We start from the raw sequence: 22,440 nt of genomic DNA on the forward strand, positions 1-22,440 counted from the left end.
CTGTTGGACACCATTCAAACTCCCACCTACAAGATCTCTTTGTTTTCAGATTTATGATTGTTGTTGCTGTCTGGTTGTTCTGTATTTGTATTCGTTGTGTGCTGTCCCTATAAGCATCTTAATAATGAAGGGAGCTAACTTCCCAGGGTCTTCTGCTCCTCCGTTTTTGTGTTTGTGGTTTATGTTTGTGTCATTGGGTTCATAGTTGAATTTGAGCACAAAGAAATTTCTAATACCCGATGTGTACATGAAAGACCCTTTGAAATGCAAAGAAAATAAATCTCCAAGATAATCCACGTGCCCTGTTTTAGTTACATACTAAAACAATTGCAAGTCTAATATAGTAGGACCACCTTTTGTCCTTTAGAATGTCAATTTTCAATTTTAGTTGCTTCTGTTACGTTGTAGTTTTTGGGATGAATTCCTGTGTTATATTCATGTAGTTTTCTCTTCTGCTCACTAATGCTAAGCAGGAATAGCTCTTTTGATTTGATTTTTGTTAATGTACTGAGGAATATTGTTTGCTTGAATTGCCTCTAATTGTCTATAGTAGGTATTTAAATAATGATCTAATTGCAATGATTTGCTCATTATGAAAAGATGCTAATTGTTATTCAGAATAGACTGTGGAGGGGATTTGACTTAATCTGAAAATGATGTCTTGTCTCTCTCAGGTAAACAATGAACTTGAAATTCCACCAACACAACTGATGCAGTTTAACATTGAACAAAAGTAAAACACCAACTTTGAAGAACTTTCAGTTTACATGATTAAAACTTCTGAAAAGGAATTATTGATATAAAATTTGTGGTGGACTTTGAGAGCTTTTTTTTGTGGAATGCTTTTGATTGCACTCCAAATTAGATAATATTTCTCAGGACAGCATGAGTTGCACTTCATTTGTCTATTCCAATACTTAATATCTTCTAATACTTCATTGTTCCTTGAAAGTAGAGTCACAGGTAGATAGGATAGTGAAGAAGGTGTTTGGTATGCTTTCCTTTATTGGTCAGAGCATTTGAGTATAGGAGTTGCGTGGTCATGTTGCAGCTGTACAGATCATTGGTTAGGCCACTGTTGGAATATTGTGTGCAATTCTGGTCTCCCTCCTATCAGAACGATGTTGTGAAACTTGAAAGGGTTCAGTAAAGATTTACAAGGATGTTTAGATTTTAGATTACTTACAGTGTGGAAACAGGCCCTTCGGCCCAACAAGTCCACACCGACCCTCCGAAGCACAACCCACCCAGACCCATTCCCCTACATTTATCCCTTCACCTAACATTACGGGAAATTTAACATGGCCAATTTACCTAACCTGCAAATTTTTGGACTGTGGGAGGAAACCGGAGGAAACCCACACAGACACGGGGAGAATGTGCAAACTCCACACAGTCAGTCGCCTGAGGCGAGAATTGAACCCAGGTCTCTGGCGCTAACCACTGTGCCACCGTGCCACTCACACGTTGCCAGGGTTGGAGGATTTGAGCTATAGGGAGAGGCTGAATAGCCTGGTGCTGTTTCCCTGGAGCGTCAGAGGCTGAGAGGGTGACCTTATGACGTTTACAAAATCATGAGGGGCATGGATAGGATAAATAGACAAGGTCGTTTCCCTGGGGTGGGGGTGTCCAGATCTAGTGGACATAGGTTTAGGGTGAGCGAGGAAAGATGTAAAAGAGACCCAAGGGGCAACGTTTTCACGCAGAGGGTGGTACATGTATGGAATGAGCTGCCAGAGGAAGTGGTGGAAGCTGGTACAATTCCAGCATTTAAAAGGCATCTGGATGGGTACATGAGTAAGAAGGGTTTCGAGGGATATGGGCCAAGTGCTGGCAAATAGGACCAGATTAGGTTAGGCTATCTGGTCGGTATGAATGAGTTTCTGTGCTGGACATCTCTAAGACGCTATCTAATCATTAATTATATATATAAAATAAATAATGGTTTGTCAAACATTGTGCAGCACAGGTATGATTTCCCCATATCATTGAAGTTGTTTTCTTTTACACTGTTGCCAGTTCATTTCTTGTAGCACTTTATTTCTGTGTGAGTTATGATTACATTAGATTAGATAAGATTAGGTTCCCCACAGTGCGGAAACAGGCCCTTCGGCCCAACAGGTCCATACCGACCCTTCGAAGAGCAACCCACCCAGACCCATTCCCCTACATTTACTCCTGACTAATGCACCTAACACTGCGGGCAATTTAGCATGACCAACTCACCTGACCTGCACATCTTTGGACTGTGGGAGGAAACCGGAGCACCCGGAGGGAACCCACGCAGACACGGGGAGAATCTGCAAACACCACACAGACAGTTGACCGAGGCGAGAATTGAACCCGGGTCCATGGCCCTGTGAGGCAGCAGTGCTAACCACTGCCACTGTGCCGCCCCATTTCAGATGATTATGCAATCCAGTGCTTCTGTCAGATTGTGATGGAATTAGAGGACGAAACTGCATTTAACGTGGACTTCTTTTATTACTGGATAGTGATTTGTGGATTGTGATTACAAGGCAACAAGCTAATAGTGGACCTATGAGGATTCCCATCAACCTGTGCCTTGGAAATCATGTTTGCAATGCCAGATACCTTCATCTTCTTAACACAAATGAATGTATAGCATGAAAAATACAGTTCTTTGCAAACTTCCAGAATCATGAAGTTAAGTTCAAAACTAGAATTAGCTGCCTCCAGCAGATGTACAAATGGAGTTAAATTTTGGACATGTCTGTCAACACTTCCCAGGAGGCATTTTGCAACCCATCAATGACTATAGGTTGGATTGTTCTACCATACACCAACTTGCCATGCCCAGTCAAGGGCCCAGTGCCTTCGTGGTATAGCCTCTAGTTATCCACAAAATAATTTTCTTTTGGACGATTTCATGTAACATAAACTGTTTTTATAAAGCATTATGTAATTAGTTATTTAAATGAACCAGCACACACCAGAAACCTCCCATTGTTTTGCATTTTTGAAATACACGTATCATGGGTGAGGCAGCATCTATGAAGAAGGGGAAAAGGGAAAACCTCACTGATTAAAGTCCATTGACCTTCAATTAATGAGGTATTTCTAGTAAAAAGTGTCCAAATTTGATATAGACTTTTTTTAGTACTTTATTTCAAATTTTAATAGTTTATTTCTTTGGATTGTTTTCACATCAAGAACCAGAAGTTAATTACACATAAACAATCCATACAAAGAGTAACACAAAATAGAACATGACAGGTTTTTGTGAACATAGTTGTATTTTCATATTTTTATCGATGTACACAATGAGAAAGGTATTACAAAGAGAGTCTATTATCAATTACAAAGCAAACAGAACATTGTTCTCTCGGCATACTGTGTTGCTATTTTCCACAGTGCAATTATGACTTGTAAAGTGCTACTTTATCTATTAGTCTTGAAACATAGAAAACTACATTAAAACTCAATGGTCTGACAGAAAGGTAAAAGACATTTTGTTATGTGTGGCCTTAGACAAATATGCTCTCAGCTATTCAAAAACGCTCCAATAAATCTCTCAAATGTCTCCATTTGCACCATGACATGGAATTTGTTGTTCAAATAACATTTTAATTTCAAATGCCAATTTCCGAGCAAATTATTTTTCCTACTGACATTGGGCTGTTCTTGAAACTTTTTCTCAACAGGTCACCCTGTGTGTTGCCATAAAGCCACAATCAAGCAATCTTCATGAACGCTTAATCTAGAAGGTTGTTTCATGCCATGCTTCTTTTAGAACTTTTGGGTTATAAAAATTAAAATAATACATTGAGTCATATTGTTCTTATCATTTTATGCACCTAATGCTTAGACGAATCCTGCAGCTACGTGATAGTTATAATCACGACATTGATGATGTTAGTCCCTTGTTGACACCAGATGTTTTCCACCCCCAAGAAAAATATTCTGAACTAATTTTTGACTTGTGCATAATTCATAAAATCACATTACAGTATTGAACATTTTTTTTCTCTTATTTGATGGGGTAATGCTGAAGATTTTCGAGGCCACTGTGATTAAAATAAATAACACTTACAGTTTCTTCAAAGCAGAAGCTAGGCAACATGCATTGGGTTCAGACACCAGGATAAATTGGTAGTTGGACAACAAGTTATTTTTAATATGAATGAAAAAAAGGTAGGAAAATTACACAACACAAATAAGAGTTATAAATTCTCTTGTTATAAATTCCAAAACTTAAAACGGTTCAAACAAAGTTTGTGTGATAATGAGAGCAAAAAAAAATGACTTAATGACAGTTCAAACAGTAATTCTGGAGAACTGCACACTGCACGCCAAAATAATGATGCAAAATAATGCAATGTTGTAACACAGAAGTTTTCAAAATGATTCCCCAGCCACTGTCATGTTCCCACCTCCTTTCTCTATATTAATTCAGACACACAAAACAATGTTTTACTAAAAATATTAGCTGTTAATTGCATTAAATAGATGATGATGATGATTCATGCACCAAGTAATTTCTTTACCATATAACCAGGCATGCTGTAAAGGAAAAGGCCTATCATAATCAGCAGTAACAAAGCCAGCACAATCTTCACAATAAGCCACTTATATCTGTTGCAGATGAGGTATTTGATGGATTTGAGTGGATTGAGGAACCAGATAAAAGAGGTGTCTGGCCGACTGTCCAACGCAGCAATAGAGAGTGGGAGGGAAAGAAAAAACAATGGTTAGCGATGAATGATTATTCAAAAATATTTGTCGGTAGGCACTTTGTGAATGATACTATTTCCCAGGAGGAGAAAATTAGTTTTTATTTCATCTCCAGAAGTTGTTAGTAAATGCAAGAATTACCATTATTTCAGAAAACAGCAAAGTTAAACATATAAATTATTCAGGAGATCAGAGTCGAGAGTGTGTTGCTGGAAAGCACAGCAGGTCAGGCAGTCCAGCTCCTTAGCAACACAATCTCGACACATATAAATTATTCATACAATTTCAATCTTGCAATCAAAAGTATCCAGTGTATGCCATGAGTTTGATTTTGAAGTCAGTACAGTCCTCTAAATTGGAAAGATGTGCAATAAAAGGAATTAAAATGGAGAGCCTTTAGATCAGGTTAGTGATTTTTTTGGTGTTTTCTTCCTATATTCACTAGCATCACGATTTTGATTCACTATTATAATTTAGTGCCTTTCTTTAAACCATTGAATATTTAGCTCTTTACTACACTTAATAAAGCTCCCTTATCCCAGCCTCCGATGAACGCCCTCCACTATACCAGTATGATAATTTTTTCAACTTCCATGACAGCAATTTCTTATGAAAGAAAGAGCTGTGAAGTTGGTGCCAATTCCATCCTGATTCAAGGATGTTTCAATTTATGGATTCTGATTCACTGGAAACATAGCTGAAATTGCACCCTACAGGAAGTAAAGACTTTCATCCCCTGGATCTGGATTGGATTCAAACCCAGATGGTAAAGTTAAAAGTGACTTTCCCACAACATCAGTTTCTCCTGGAACACGTTAACTTGCACTGCTCGGGTGGGGATCAGAGAGAAGAATTAAATTCTCCCTGGGTTGGAGAGTTTGTTTTGTAGTTAGCCGTGAGTTACAATAAGTTATAATTCCTTTAGCATTTCCTGGCTAATTATTACAGTAAATAAATTGCAAGGATCCAAAGAGTACTGGCTATCAGGAGATTCTCATGCCCTACTGACTTTATCTTGAATGTAGGACACAGTTTAAAAACTTTTTACACTACTGAGTATTCATAATACACAAAGGTTTTACAATTATGAACCTATCACAGGATGATGTGAACTTAAATATACTGTGTTTGCAGCATATTGGATTCTTAGTTTGCCATCGAGAAATCAAAATTTCACATCTCATTCACCTAAGTGATCCTGCTTGCAATGTTTCTTGCTCATATGGACCTCATACAATCTCCCAAAGACTACTGCCTTTCCCATCCATGGAGTAGGTGTTCAGCCACAGTGGTAGACAGTTTTAAACTATAAAGACTACTTCATTAGCAATCTAGATATTACAACAGGAATTTAAACTGTTGTCACAATCAAAAATGCCAATTTTCTGTTGGCTACTGGTGTGAATCAAAGTACTGCAAGGGATTAAAACAAAATCAGCACTAATTTAAGGTTTCAAATTATAAATGGTAAAGTATCGTGTCAGATGAAAAAGGTGAACGTTAACCTCCAATAATAGCCCAGCTTTCATTCTTAGTGTTGGAGCTTGTAACATCTTTCTTTGCAGTCAGGGTAATTAAAAGTAACTACTATATTGCTTACTGTAGTCATTGCTTATTAACTATAAGGTTCCTGTTAATATTTGAAACATAAACACTTGCAGTAAATGTAATAAGCGAGAGAGAAAATAAACTGAAAAAGAGCAGAAAATAGCTGCAGAATAATGCTAAAAAGTATTAGTACTTGAAATAAATATATGTATTAGCCACAATATGGGAACAACGCTACTTAAGGACACAGCCAGCATCTGTAATTTATAGCACAAGATTTAATATATTTAAAAACTGTCTGCTGCCATTTATCAATATGAGGGCATCTTTTGGTTCCTATACATGAGATAAAGTACCAAAATAATATCATAGTTGATATCTAATACATGAATGTTTACAATTAAATTTAACTGATTTAATGTGAAAGACAATAGCCAGGATTTTGTAATAAAGATGAAGAAAATAGCATTCACAGTTACTACAGACTAAATTAGTACATGACTCCCAGTGACATGTAAGCAGCTAAATCAGGAAGTTGTTGGCTTAGTTATTTCACTTCTCCAGAAGCTTCACTACATTGTTATTTCATCAAGGTATTGGCATTGAAATAGATGGAAGGGTAAAACATTGTTATATACTACATGTGTGGTAGATACCAACTAAATTCACCAGAAAATACTTGGTCTTGTTAGTGAAGTGTAAGCATATCACAGGTGTGATACACACTTGTATGTATGATGTCTTATTTCTTTGAATGTTAACTACTGAAAAATATTTTAAAATAAATATCTTATGCTCTCTATAACTTTATCTCAATTCTTAAGACCACTTTAATTCTTTTATTTGTGCATTCTGTACTTGATTCAATATTAACTGCTACAACTTACATTCCTTGGTTCAGATTTTTACTACTTTTTTAAGGATTAGTTAAGGAGACATTCTATTATTTGGCCTGTTTACATAGCTGTTAGGTGCCCTCCAGAAGATAATGAACTATAATGGCTTTTGAGTTCATCAGTTTTCACATAAAACCCAGATAAAGGATGTGGGAATAACAAGAGCAATTACTGGTGCCATCTATCCCCTGCTTACTGCAAAATCCAAGCCATTGAGTGGATTTTCAAATATTTAGTTTTCTTGCTTTTAATGTGATATTTATCCGTACAAAGTTACACTTTTGGTATTACTGTAATCTGATTTTACTAGCTTAATAGAAATAATTATTCAAATGATTGGAATATGTATCCCTGTGCTTTATTATGCAGTTCATTAGATTTAAAGCTATCAAATACATTAGTTAACAAAACTGACTGCAATAACTCAGCAGGAAATCCTTGTTGGAAACATTGGAGGTAAAAGAATGCACAGGATACATGAAATATGAGAAAACATGGCTACCATTTCCAGGCCATTAAGCTCCAAGAATCTTCTTGACCAGGTAACCAGGCATTGAATAAAGGAAGAGCCCAAGCAGAAGGAGGAGGAGCACAATTGCGAGGATCTTCAAAATCAACCAACGGTAGTTGTGCCAGATGAAATATCTGATGGACTTTAGAGGGTTCATAAACCAGATAAAGCTGGTGTCAGGCCGACTGCAGGTTGGAGAAGAGTAAGGTGTGAAGGGGCAAGAAAAGATAATGCAAAAGGGAAGGGAGAATTGGGAAAAAAGCAAAAGAGATTATAATTAAAAGTGTTACAGTTTAATATCAAATGGACATTGAAAATGTTCCAAAGAGTCATAGAGATGTACAGCACAGAAACAGAACCTTTGGTTCAACTCATCCATGCCGACCAAATATCCCAAACCAATCTAGTCCCACCTGCTAGCACCTGTCCCATATCCCTCCAAACCCTTCCTATTCATAAACCCATCCAGATGCCTTTTAAATGTTGCAATTGTAGTAGCCTCCACCACTTCCTATGGCAGCCCGTTCCATACATGTACCACCCTCTGAGTGAAAAAGTGCTCCTTAGGTCTCTTTTATATCTTTGCCCTCTCACCCTAAACCTATGCCCTCTAGTTCTGGACTCCTCCACCCCAGGGAAAAGACTTTGTCTATTTATCTTATCCATGCCCCTCGTGATTTCGTAAACCTCTATAAGGTCACCCCTCAGCCTCCGATGCTCCAGGGAAAACAGCCCCAGCCTGTTCAGCCTCTCCCTATAGCTCAAATCCTCCATCCCTGGCAACATCTTTTGTAAATCTTTTCTGAACCCTTTCAAGTTTCGCAACATCTTTCCAGTAGGAAGGAGACCAGAAGTGCACACAATATTCCAACAATGCCCTAACCAATTCCTGTACAGCCGCAACATGACCTTCCAACTCCTGTATTCCATACTCTGACCAACCAAGGAAAGCATACCAAACACCTTCTTCACTATCTTATCTGCAACTCCACTTCCCATATGGATTTATAATATATGATTGATCCTTATAGTTCTGTTGGTTTTCTGAACTTAGTTCCAGATTTTGAAAATTTGTATCTAAAGAAAAATGATTAAAAATTACCTTTTATAGCAAAATAGAAGCTTAAAAGAAAATAGTCAGTATTAGAAAATTTTCAAATTTAAGTCAAGAAATGACATGAACGGTTTTAGTTAGTGGTAGGAAATGGGTGATGTCTCATGGTTTGCAGCCTTGCAGTAACTTAATACCTAAGCCCCAACTTTCTTTAGTAATTGTGGGAACTGAATTAAAACTTTTGTGGTCAGAAAAAGATTATTTATGCTATTTTTAAATGAGCTGTACTATTGTTGTGCTTATTTGGGAAAGAACTGAATTGGTCAAGATAGAATCAAAATAATATAGCACTGAAGGAGATAAAAACGGGAATTGCTGGAAAAGCTCACATACTGGCATCATTTGTGGAGAAAAATCAGAACTAATGTTTCGGATGGAGTGAAACTTCCTCAGCTATTTTAGCTCATTGTGCGGACGTAGTACGGGCACATTGTCTTGTTATGATGGAATTACTGACTGTAAGACTGTTCTAGTTCCATTAAAACTTATTTCTATTGATTCAGAATGAATACACCAACTTATTTCTTTTAGGATTTCACATTATGATCTTCCAGCAGTAAGGAAATCTTGGTTCTTTATATTCTACTGCTTGTGGGCATCACATTTTTATGGAGGAGGCAAAAATACATGTGAAGTGTGGATATAAGGTATATTGGAGCATAGTGACCTGAAATGATTTAAATACTTATCCTGTCAAAATTTAAAACAAAAGTTTGGAGCTCTCACTTAGACAGAAGAGTAAAAGAATCAAAAATGCACCAGTGAATTGCAGGAAGAGGTCTTCTTGTGCAGATTAGAAAATGAAACATTGCCTTTTGTTCTTCAGTTTCAATGGACTCCATTGTTTTGATTTTCCAAGGTTTGTTATCGTAACAGAGTCCTTAGTAAAGGTTTGGCTCAGTTGGAAAAGGTAAAGGACCATTTATTTCAGCAGGGGATTGCATGAATGTTTTTAATTATGGTTTTAAGAGCTTTTAAGAATCTTTGATGTAGGTCATGAAATACATCTTATGTTTAACTCATTCTTGGCCTTGAAGGACAGCCATAGAGTGAAGGAGCCATCCAGTATCGAAACAGACCCTTCAGCCCAACTCATCCATGCTGACCAGGTTTCCTAAATTGAAATGGTCTCATTTGCTTGTGTTTGACCCATATCTCTCTAAACCTTTTCCATCTATGTACCTGTCCAAAATCTATGCCATCTAAGTTTTGGACTCCTCTTCCTTGGGTATTTTTGTCACTCATGATTTTATAAACCTCTAAGATCACTCCTCAGCCTCCTATCCTCCAGGGCAAAAAGTCCCAGCCTATCCATCCTCTCCTTGTAGTCAAACCTTCCAGTCTTGGCACCATCCTTGTAAATCTTTTTTTGCACCCTTTCTGTTTAATGTTAAAAATCACACAACACCAGGTTATAGTCCAACAGGTTTATTAGGAAGCACTAGCTTTCGGAGCGCTGCTCCCTCATCAGATGGTTTATGAACCTTTGGACTATAACCTGGTGTTGTGTGATTTTTAACTTTGTACACTCCAGTCCAACACTGGCACCTCCAAATCATTATTTACGTTTAATAACATCCTATCTATCATAGTGCAACCAAAATTGGAGGCAGTACTCCAAATGTTGCCTTACCAATGTCTTGTACAGCCATAATATGATGTCACAACTCCTGTACTCAATGGTCTGATCACTGAAGGCAAGCATGCCAAAAGACACCTTCACCACCCTATCTACCCCCTGTAATGCCACTTGCAAGGAACTATGAGCCTGCATCCCCAGGTCTCTCTGTTTGACAACAGTCCTTCTGTCTGAACCTGGTGACAATGATGTGAGTGAGAATTGGCAACTGTGACAAGAGGTCCTGGCAGGGAATCTGCAGGTGCTACCACAGACAGATAACCAGTGCAGGAATGAAGTCGAACACTGTCAGTGAAAGAAACCAATGATACAGGGAGTAATCTGGAGCCTGGAAGACCCTCCTGCTCTTTCTGCACCAGAAGGAAATCTCTTCTAAAACCTGTTTGGAATCATCTAGGTAAAAACAATGACTGCAGATGCTGGAAACCAGATTCTGGATTAGTGGTGCTGGAAGAGCACAACAGTTCAGGCAGCATCTGAGGAGTAGTAAAATTGATGTTTCAGGCAAAAAGCCCTTCATCAGGAATAAAGGCAGTGAGCCTGAAGCGTGGAGAGATAAGCTAGAGGAGGGTGGGGGTGGGGAGAAGGTAGCATAGAGTACAATAGGTGAGTGGGGGAGGGGATGAAGGTGATAGGTCAAGGAGGAGGGTGGAGTGGATAGGTGGAAAAGAAGATAGGCAGGTAGGACAAGTCATAGGGACAGTGCTGAGCTGGAAGTTTGGAACTAGGATGAGGTGGGGGAAGGGGAAATGAGGAAACTGTTGAAGTCCACATTGATGCCCTGGGGTTGAAGTGTTCCGAGGTGAAAGATGAGGCGTTCTTCCTCCAGGCGTCTGGTGGTGAGGGAGCGGCGGTGAAGGAGGCCCAGGACCTCCATGTCCTCGGCAGAGTGGGAGGGGGAGTTGAAATGTTCGGCCACGGGGCGGTTTGGTTGATTGGTGCGGGTGTCCCGGAGATGTTCCCTAAAGCGTCTGCTAGGAGGCGTCCAGTCTCCTCAATGTAGAGGAGACCGCATCGGGAGCAACGGATACAATAAATGATATTAGTGGATGTGCAGGTAAACCTTTGATGGATGTGGAAGGCTCCTTTAGGGCCTTGGATAGAGGTGAGGGAGGAGGTGTGGGCACAGGTTTTACAGTTCCTGCGGTGGCTTGGGAAGGAGCCAGGATGGGAGGGTGGGTTGTAGGGGGGCGTGGACCTGACCAGGTAGTCACGGAGGGAACGGTCTTTGCGGAGGGCGGAAAGGGGTGGGAATGGAAATATATCCCTGGTGGTGGGGTCTTTTTGGAGGTGGCGGAAATGTCGGCGGATGATTTGGTTTATGCGAAGGTTGGTAGGGTGGAAGGTGAGCACCAGGGGCGTTCTGTCCTTGTTATGGTTGGAGGGGTGGGGTCTGAGGGCGAAGGTGCCGGATGTGGCCGAGATGCGTTGGAGGGCATCTTTAACCACGTGGGAAGGGAAATTGTGGTCTCTAAAGAAGGAGGCCATCTGGTGTGTTCTGTGGTGGAACTGGTCCTCCTGGGAGCAGATCTGGCGGAGGCGGAGGAATTGGGAATACAGGATGGCATTTTTGCAAGAGATGGGGTGGGAAGAGGTGTAATCCAGGTAGCTGTGGGAGTCGGTTGGTTTGTAAAAAATGTCAGTGTCAAGTCGGTCGTCATTAATGGAGATGAAGAGGTCCAGGAAGGGGAGGGAGGTGTCAGAGATGGTCCAGGTAAATTTAAGGTCAGGGTGGAATGTGTTGGTGAAGTTGATGAATTGCTCAACCTCCTCGCGGGAGCACGAGGTGGCACCAATGCAGTCATCAATGTAGCGGAGGAAGAGGTGGGGAGTGGTGCTGGTGTAATTATGGAAGATCGACTGTTCTACGTAGCCAACAATTAGACAGGCATAGCTGGGGCCCATACGTGTGCCCATGGCTACCCTTTTGGTCTGGAGGAAGTGGGAGGATTCGAAGGAGAAATTGTTAAGGGTGAGGACCAGTTCGGCTAAACGAATGAGAGTGTCGGTGGAAGGGTACTGTTGGGGACGTCGGGAGAGGAAAAAACGGAGGGCTTGGAGGCCCTGGTCATGGCCGATGGAGGTGTAGAGGGATTGGATATCCATAGTGAAGATGAGACGTTGGGGGCCGGGGAAACGGAAGTCTTGGAGGAGGTGGAGGGCGTGGGTGGTGTCTCGAACGTATGTGGGGAGTTCCTGGACAAGGAGGGATAGGACAGTGTCGAGGTAGGTAGAGATGAGTTCAATGGGGCAGGAGCATGCTGAGACAATGGGTCGGCCAGGGTGGTCAGGCTTGTGGATCTTGGGAAGGAGGTAGAACTGGGCAGTGCGGGGTTCCCGGACTATGAGGTTGGAAGCTGTGGGTGGGAGATCTTCTGAGGTGATGAGGTTCTGTATGGTCTGGGAGATGATGGTTTGGTGATGGGGGGTGGGGTCATGGTTGAGGGGGCAGTAGGAAGAGGTGTCCTCGAGTTGGCGTTTGGCTTCAGCGGTGTAGAGGTCAGTGTGCCAGACTACCACTGCGCCCCCTTTATCTGCTGGCTTGATGGTGGAGTTGGAATTGGAGCAGAGGGATTGGAGGGCTGCGCGTTGTGAGGGTGAGAGGTTGGAGTGGGGGAGGGGGGTAGACAGGTTGAGGCGGTTAATGTGCTGGTGGCAGTTGGAAATGAAGAGGTCGAGGGCAGGTAATAGGCCAGCGCGGGGTGTCCAGGTGAATGCAGTGTGTTGGAGGTGGGCGAAGGGATCCTCGGAAGGTGGGCTGATTGTGAAAGTAAGCTCAGAGGCGGCGGAAGAAGTGTTCGATGTCACGGCGTGTATAAAATTCATTGATGCGTGGACGGTGGGGGATGAAGGTGAGTCCTTTGCTGAGGACTGATCGTTCGTCCTCAGTGAGGGGAAGGTCTGGAGGGATGGTGAAAACTCGGAAGGGCTGGGAGCTGGGATCTGGTGTGGGTTTGAAGCTGGGAGTGGAGGTGGAGCCAGTAACTGGAGTGGGTGTGATGGTGGGGGGAATGGGGGTGGAGTCATGAGCAGGGGTAGTGTTCCCCTCAGGGTCCTGGGGGCAGGAATGGTGACAGTGGGATCTGTGGAGAGCGTGTCAGCAGAATGCAGGTGAGTGGCGTTGGTGGGGGTGGAAGTGGTGGCAGACACGGCAGTAGAGGTGGCGGAATTCACTGAGCGTGTGACATCAGCGATGATGTGAGGGGCAGAAGTCATACTGAATGGAAACAGACCCTTTGGTCCAATTCTTCCACGCTGACCAGAATGTCCCAAACTGAACTGGTCCCATTTCCCTGCGTTTGGCCCATATCCCTCTAAACCTTTCCTGTTCATGTACGGTCAAAATGTCTTTTAAATGTTGTCATTGTTACCTCTTTGTGTGGTGCTTCTGGTGATACCAACACCAGTCTCTACGTACAATTGGTCAGCATGAAAATATGGTCAGGGTCTGACTGACATTTTCAGGACCTAATGTTGAAGTGTCACAGTAGTCTTTGGCAGCCTGGTCTAAGTGTATGGGTTCTCAACAGAATATAACCTGAGAAATTACTTTGAGCTCAGTGAAGGATGGGTGAGTAAGTCATTAAAGGATTTAAGCTTCCTCACATGTCCCTTTCTCAATGGAAAGAGGGCTAGAAAACACAGTTAATAATGAAAAATCCTTCCAGGTGAGTAAGAAGACAGCAGTCACAGGGTATATGATGCTAATTGTGTCATAACAGATCATTGCTTTTGATCATTGCAGGTACAGGTACTAGTTTGGCTGACCTGTGCAGAGGTCACTCGTGCTCTCTGCAGCAAGCATGTGATCTTGACAAATAATCTAAAAAGCTCTATCGTTTAGATTGTGTTTCCCATCAGTACAAACCCAGAGAATAAAACTTCCGGGTAGATGCTACTGATATGCACTCTAGAAACAACAACAAAAAAATTCAAGCTCTCCAAATGTTGCATTTCAAATGCTTATTACTTAATACTTAGATGAACATAAAGACTTATGAATTGATTGGATATTGACAGAATTAGAATACTCAGAGGCTTATTCAGAGGTGTACTTCGTCCAGAGGGAATGACCAACAGGCCTCACTGAGTCAAGTTATTCCTTTCCAACTGCTCCTCATTTACAAACATTTTACAAGTGCCTTCTAACCATATGTCCCAGCAATATCAACCATATCAGCCTTATGGAAAAGACTGCTCCTTCACTTCTGTAAATGAACAAGTCAGTCGCTAATGTGAACAGCAATATTGTAATGAAACATTCGAGATGTATTTCTGTGAAAACTCTTCTCAAAAAGTGACTTTTTTTAAGATGCTGTTATCTTGCTCCACCAATGTCTTTTTTTTTACTATTTACAAATAAAATACAAAGCAGACAATAGTAGGGGAGAGCTTGTTTCTTCCAAAGATTATAACCTGACACTGTCCTTATATTATGAGAAAAATATTTGTATTTTGGCATATTCTTCAAAGGGCTGAGTAACTGCATTGTGACATTACTGAGACACTGAGACATGAACTGGAATATAAAGGAAGAAGGTACACTTACTTTGGCTTCTCCAGTGGCTCTGGCTCATTCCGAGCAAGTCCTGCAGGGCTCTTCTCAGCTTCCTCTGCTGTCAGTAAGTGTAACTCAGCCTCCACTTTACCCTGGAAACAGAACAGACATAATGAATGGTTCTTTCACAAATTCAAAGTGATGGTCACTCCATTTAGCTTCTTTTGGAGTGCTAACAGGACCAAGTTTGCAGGTTTGCATTTGACCTGAGAGACTGAGGCTTAGTTCACAGTGAAAAGTTAATATCTAACTACCAAATAGGGGCCTTCTTTCCTGTATGAAGGTGCCTGTTTAGAGTGAAGAAAGATACTGCCCTCATTTTCCAGTGTTTATGAGGTGGCATTCATATCTTCTGAAATTATGATAGTTTGTTTATCATTGTTTTTTGGTTGCACTGTGTTCAGTGAAACGAACGAGTGATACAGCAGGTTATGATTGTGGAGACCATGTTACACTTACCATCCAGTGCCCCACCCATAACTCACCCAGTGTTATCTCAATTTCTCTTTTTCTTTTGTGAAGATATTCAGCTCATGAGACTAGACAGCATAAGTGAGTTACTGGGGCAGACAGCACTAGAGCTATATGTAAACTTTACTACCCCACTTGCCATAGATCTAGCTATAGTTAGTAAATAACAACGTGAAAGTATTAGTGTAGGTAAATCCAGGGGAGCTGGATTCAAGACTAAACTCCTGCTCTCCTACCAGACAAGGCACACATTAAGAATCTACCACTGGCATATTCTTAGGGAAAGAATCCCTTTGTTTGATTTGTCCTTTCATTTCCTCACACAAAGTAACTAAATCCAGTTGCTGTGTTTGTATTGAAAGTATACAAATTGAACCTTGAAACCTTTGAATATGTCTCATTCCCATATTGATCAATGTATTTATCTACTGTAGTTTTCAGGAACCATCAGTATATTTACACTAAAATATGAACAACCAAGCATTGCATTTATTCAATGAAAAATGAATGAATCTCAGAAATGGTCTCAAGTATAACGACCCACCAGACTTAAATGTTATATATGAAACTAAACTTGGAAAGTACAAGATTGTGTACAATTAATATAAAAAGTGGTCTTTGCATTTCACGGTATTGCAACTTTTAAGTGATTGTAAGTATTGATGCACCCCAAGTAAAATACTGTAGAAAATGTGCTCAAAGTGCAGTCTCTGCCACATACAAATTATCACTAAAATAAAGATGAAATAAAGTAAAAGTCATTAGAGAAAGAGATGACTGGTTGTGGGTTTAACCTGAGGGTCACAGCTGAGGTTGAGAAGGAGAGTCTTTCATAGTAATCTCAGCTGGTGCAGGAATTTAACTCATGCTATTGGTGTCAGTCTGCATCACAAACCAGCCAACTGAGCTAACCAATACCCCCGCCCCACAACCTCCTGTGAATGAAAGAGTTACCAACAGAACCTGTGAAAAATAATAGAAAAATGCTCTTGTTACCTGAATTGTATTCACTCATATCTGATTGTCTAAGAACAATTCTTCTTCTTGTCAAAGATGTCAAGGAAATACAATTGAATTGAGACTTTATAAATTAATAAGGAAAAGAAACTTGAATATCTTGTGTCAAATCCTAACAGTGTGATTAATATAGGTTCTTGTATAGACTGAATGCATTTGGGACTAAATGAAAATTCTTGGCCTGGATTTTAGGGTAATATTGATGGTGAAACTGTCAGCTGTTTATCAATTTAAAATCTATTTAAAACTTTTTACCGTAAGCTCCATTTCATCATTTTCATTTCTGGCCACAAACGGCCACCAGCCCTTCACCCTCTTTTGTTTAAAAATGGAAACAGTGGGGAAAGCAGATTCATCTGTAGCCATTTCAATGGTGCAGAGCTTGGCTGTTTTTGCTCCCCGTGTAAATCGGTTCAGATCCAGTTCAATCGCACCTGCCAGGAAAAACAGCAATGAGAAAAGAGTCAAGTTCAAGAAAACTGCCTCAGGACATTGTTTCTTTTTCTCATGAAATATCTCTTTAAATGGCATAACTCATATTGTTGAATGAGTTCTCTCTCACACTCACAACCCCCCACCCCAGACAGACAGATACACAAAGTCCCACATGCACACATACATATACATTTGTGGGGTGAATTTGTACTTGCGGAGTTACATTGTACTTTGCTCAAAAACTGCATGAATTCATGTAAAACTCTGTTATCTCACTTTTTAGATTAGAATTAATCTAAACATCACGGTATAGACAGAGAACACAGGGGGATAACACCTTCAACATATTGTCTGGCTAACACCAATTGTTACAGTTAACCTGAGAATGTAACTTTAAACAAAGTTTTATGATTTACACATGAAAGAAGTGAAACTATCACGGTATTCGAACAGATGAAAGACTCAACAAACAATCAAGGTATTTTTCAGTTACATCACACTGTAAACTTTTGCTATAAATTCTGTCTTACAATTGTGTCCAGCACAACCACCTGATGAAGGAGCAGTGCTCCGAAAGCTAGTTCTTCCAATTAAACCTGTTGGACCATAACCTGGTGTTGTGTGATTTTTAACTTTGCTGGAAAAAAGCTGTGTTTTATTTGAAGTTTTTGTCCTGCATTCATCAAGACAATTTATAAGAATACCAACGAGAGGGGAAACCACAGGTTTTGCTGTGCATATGGAAAGGCTCCTGTGTATCAATAGATGCGACTTCAATGACATGCATGTACTTCAGCATATACACAGCCAACCAACTCATTCTTGCATACCACACTGGGAGTCTGACTGACAATCTGAAATTGGTTATCAATGTAATTGTTCACATTTGCTAAATAACTATCACAGAATCATGTTGGACACTGTTTTGACTTTTTAAATTAACACTGCAACATTCACAAAATACATTACAATGTGGTTGACTCTTAACTGCCTCCTGAAGCGACAGAACAAACCACTCACTTCAGGTCAATTAGGATTGGCAACAAATGATGGCCTGATCAGTGAATCCTCCTCTTCACCATGGATGTGCAATGTCCTTACATGTCAAAACCTCCCCCATCACCATCATCACCACCACCCATCAGGATAGACTCAGGGCTCTCCACTTCTTCCTGACCACACCAGCCTCCCCTGCCTGACCAACACATCCTCACTTTGAACGACTTCTCCTTTAACTTCTCTCACTTCCTTCAGGTCAAAGGTGTGGCCATGGGTAGCTGCAAAGACCCCAGGTTCGCCTGTCTTTGTGGGTTACATGGAACATTCTTTGTTCCAGTCCTACTCCGGCCCCACCCACAACTCTTTCTCTGGTATATCAATGACATCATCAGTGCTGCTTCCCTCCCTTATCTGGAATTTGCAAAAATAAATCAATTTTGCTTCCATTTTCTACCCTGGTCTCACCTTCACCTGTTCCACCTCTGACTCCTCCCTTCTCTTCCTTGACTCCTCTGTTTCAATTTCTGGGGATAGGTTGATTACCACTATTCATTACAAACTCTGACTCCCACAGTTACCTGGACTATACTGTAAAGACTCTATTCCATTCTTCCAGTTTCTCCAACTCCATTGCATCTGTTCCGATGGTGCCAACTTCAACGAGGGAGCCTCCAAAATGTCCACTTTCTTCTGCAAATGAGGACTCCCCAGCATCGCTGTTGACAGGCCCTCAACCAGGTCCAACCCACCTTCCCCACTTCAGCCCTCCCCTCTCTTCCCTCCCACAATAGCGATATGGTCCCATTTGTCCTCACCTACAATCCTACCAGCATCTACATCCAGAAGATCATTAGTCACCATTTGCACCATCTCCTGTGAGATGGCATCCCTCTTCTCCCTTGTCAGCCTTCCTCAGGGACTGTTCCCTCTTGGATACCCTGGTCCACTCTTCCTTCATTCCCAACACTCTTCCATAGCACCTTACCTTGCAACCACACAAGGTGTAACACCTGTCCATTTACCTCCTCCCATCTTAGTATCCAAGGGCCCAGACATATCTTCCAGATGAAGCAGCACTCAATCTAGTTGACTGTATCTGCTGCTCACAATGTAGTCTCCTCTGCACTGGTGAGATGAAAAGCAGACTGCATAATTGCGATGCGGGACACTTATGTTCTGTCCCTAAGCTTCCAGTTGTCTGCCACTTTAACACCCTGTTTCCTGGCCAACATCTCTATTGCAGGTTTGCTGCAGTGTTCCAGCAACGATCAGCACAAGCTAGAAGAACAGCATTGCATTTTCTGCTTAGGGACCCTGCAACCTCTAGGGCTAAACATCAAATTCAGTAACTTAAAAGCCTGATTCCATCCTTCTGTTTGTTCTTTACACATGCCACACCCAGTCCCGTTTTAACAAGAGCTGCTTTTAGCACAGTCACCCATTATCACCTTCCTCCTAGGCCTAGTATCACATTATAAAAGTTGGTGTCAGTACAGCTCAGAAGGGCTGATGCCTGAAATGTCCACATTCCTGCTCCTCGGATGCTGCCTGACCTGCTGTGCTTTTCCAGTGTCACACTTTTCGACTCTGATTCTCCAGCATCTGCAGTCTTCACTTTCTCTTAGCTCCTACTTGTTCTGCTTTCCTTCTGCCCTGACCGGCCAGCCATAATCCCCTCATTTACCTACCTCTTTCATATATCTCTCTCTGAGCTCCATTCCCCTTCTCCCTCTTCATCCCCAACTTCGTCATCAGCATAAATACCATCTTTTCCTAGCTGCTAACAGTTCTGAAGAAGAGCCACTGGACTTGAAACATTAATTATGCTTTGTCTACACAGATGCTGCCAGACCTGCTGAGTTCCTCCAGCACTTTGTTCTTGTCATTGATACATGTTCGGCAGCCTATTCTTTCCACACACATTTACAAGACATATTCTAAATAAAATGAGATTTGGCAATTTGATGTATCAGTAAGGTGTCATTGTGTACTTACAATGGTCCTATTGGTTGTTTACCCTAGGCTGTACATTTTGCCTTGCTTATGGACTCCAGCATCCATTAGTTTTGCTTTATAAGGAGGTAAATTGCTTTAAAGAGCACCTCAAAGTCAGAATATTGCTCATGTATCCATGCTCCCTATTTTCCTATGTAATCCATGCACCGTCTAGAACTCTTCAGGTCTGTAACTGTGTTTGTGATGGTTTCCTGTGTTTAGTACTCCTTGTGAATTCATAAGCCCTGGTTTTGAATGAGTACATTTAGAAATTTCAGATAGAGGAAGTCTTATGATGTCACTGCACATCTTAATCAGTTGAAAGAGAATAAAAAACTTGTTTATCCTTACAAGTGTACCTACAGCAAAAGAAAAGCTCATATTATCAACTTAATGGCCCCAGGTTTGTTTCTTTTTTGTTCAATATTGTCTCATTTTCACTCTCTAATTTTCATTCAGCTTACTGCATTTCTGGGTGTGAAATTCTATTACATTTTATTTATGATCTCTAACAAAAAAAAAGTTTAGAGGCCTTTGAAAAGCAACATATGATCAAAATCCCATATTCCTGAGTATGACAAACAGGTGGAATCCTTCTGATCTTCACCATTATAAAAGTTGGTGTCAGTACAGCTCAGAAGGGCTGATGCCTGAAATGTCCACATTCCAGCTCCTCGGATGCTGCCTGACCTGCTGTGCTTTTCATACAAGTGGGCTGAACAAAATGGACAGTAATCTTTAAATTCAAGTTGCATTATTGCTTTTAAGTTTCAGTCCAATCTAACTTTAAAAGTTTTTGAAGCAAATCAAACTCAATGTATAGAGAATCTAAAAACAATGCTGATTTAACATCGCTCACATTAATTATTATGTATTACATGTAAAAATTGTCCCAAACTAATTTCAGGATAGCAGGGGGTAAAAATGTGCTGAAGCAAAGGAGATGCTTGAAAGGGTGTACAGAAGCTATTTTATGAAGGGCCTTTTAGAGAAAATGACTGATGAAAAGGAAAAGCGTTTAGACAGAGTGGGACCCAACTGGCTGATGACAAGCTGTCACAGGGAAATCACACCTGAAGTCTAACCTGAGATGTTACCTCTTGTACATTGATAAAGCCTTTAATTATTTAGGGACAAAGTCTTGAAAGGAATCTGGAATTTGCACTTTAATCAATCTTCTAACTGATTAAAGGATTCAACAAGGGTAGTTAGTTTTAAAGTTGTTAACTTTTTACTTATAAATACTGTGTCTTATTCCTCTCTATTGTACCACACCTGAGGAAGGAGCTGAGCTCTGAAAGCTTGCAATTTCAAATAAACTCATTGGACTATAACGTGGTTTCATTGATTTACCCCATCAAAAATCAAAAGCCACGGGAGAACGGATAATTCAGGGGGATTTGCAGATCTGGAATTTACTGAGATAGGGAGAGGCAAGGTGATGAAGCATTTTAAATGTAGGTGTGAGAATTTTAATTTGGAGACATTGGAAGATTGGGTGTTAGTGCAGATTAGTTAGGACAGGAGTGATATGGTGATCAGGATTTGGGTTAGAAAACAGGTTGTAATGTATTGCATGAGCTAAAGTTATAGAGTATGGGGATAGAGAGCCAATTTGAATCTTTTAGCATATGCTATTTTATTCTAGGCAGGTAGCTTTAATGTCCATTGCAGATCCTAAAATATCCCAGATAGAGGAGGTTAATTGATTTGTTTCCCTCATCTGCGAATATAAATTATTTCACAATTGAAAAATGCTCTTTTTGGTAAAGATACATTCCATCTAAAGACAACCTAGATTTAAAAATTCTGGAAATGCATCATACAGAGAAACTGGATAAAAACATACCCAGGAAGTCGTCTGCTGAGAAATGGTCAGCGTCCCACACTTGCAGAGTCAGGCGAGCTGGAATCTTGTACTCTGTCTCATCCCAGGAAAACATGGATTCCTTCTTGGAGATGACAATCTTCTCTTCAGCCATCAAATAATCAAAGGGGAAGATAAATCTCCAGTTGAAATTGCCTTCGCCAGTCAGTGAGTGATAGTGTACGTCAGTGTCTTGCTTATCCTCTTGTTGTCCTTTCAGCCAGCTACAGAATACACCCAAATAATCATAATGCAACAGTAACTCTTCACAACTACAGGACAGCAGGGAAATTATTTAATTCATTGTTCTTTGGTACAAACCAAAAAATGGTTATTTGCATTTAACCTTTTGGAAATCTGTGCATTGTCACAATTTCTGGGAAAAAAACGTCCAAATTAAGCCTGGGTTCTAATCGGAGTTCACTTCACTTTGATTTTGTACAAGAATATGGGTGCAACATTTCCTTGCCCTGACCACTGGATAATGAGATTTTTTAATATTCACTGTGATCATTACAAGTTCAGTTTTGATGAAAGCATTTGAATTGGAGGGGAAATGGACTTGATAGTGTACTAGAACTAGAGGACATACCCTCAAAATACAGGGAGCAGATTTAGGACTGAGTTGAGAAGGAACTTCTTCACCCAAAGGGTTTGTAAATCTGTGGAATTCCCTGCCCAGTGAAGTGGTTGAG

General features: G+C 40.7%; 2 protein-coding genes across 8 annotated transcripts in view; one reads left to right on the top strand and one right to left on the bottom strand.

The window, feature by feature from the left end:
* The window catches only part of drc1 (dynein regulatory complex subunit 1 homolog (Chlamydomonas)), an 81,093-nt gene extending 78,122 nt beyond the window's left edge, over nt 1-2,971 (top strand). For all 3 annotated transcript variants that reach the window (XM_087977148.1, XM_087977162.1, XM_087977155.1), the window contains one exon: nt 675-2,971. In XM_087977148.1, the coding sequence (XP_087833274.1) occupies nt 675-737 (63 nt within the window). In that variant the 3' untranslated portion in view covers nt 738-2,971. The remainder of the gene's footprint in view (nt 1-674) is intronic.
* Nucleotides 2,972-3,107: 136 nt separating this feature from the next.
* The window catches only part of otofa (otoferlin a), a 436,145-nt gene continuing 416,812 nt past the window's right edge, over nt 3,108-22,440 (bottom strand). For 4 of the 5 annotated variants that reach the window (XM_087977131.1, XM_087977125.1, XM_087977118.1 and 1 more), the window contains 4 exons: nt 21,728-21,969; nt 16,705-16,883; nt 14,953-15,053; nt 3,108-4,665 (listed from right to left, as the gene is read on the bottom strand). In XM_087977131.1, coding sequence (XP_087833257.1) covers nt 4,485-4,665; nt 14,953-15,053; nt 16,705-16,883; nt 21,728-21,969 — 703 coding nt within the window. In that variant the 3' untranslated portion in view covers nt 3,108-4,484. Of the gene's footprint in view, nt 4,666-7,639; nt 7,836-14,952; nt 15,054-16,704; nt 16,884-21,727; nt 21,970-22,440 lie in introns of those variants that run through there. The other variant, XM_087977140.1, reaches the window with a different exon arrangement.

Source organism: Chiloscyllium plagiosum, unplaced genomic scaffold (genome assembly GCF_037043375.1).
Source record: "Chiloscyllium plagiosum isolate Xiang-an unplaced genomic scaffold, Cpla_swu_hap1 HiC_scaffold_3, whole genome shotgun sequence".
Lineage (NCBI taxonomy): Eukaryota > Metazoa > Chordata > Chondrichthyes > Orectolobiformes > Hemiscylliidae > Chiloscyllium > Chiloscyllium plagiosum.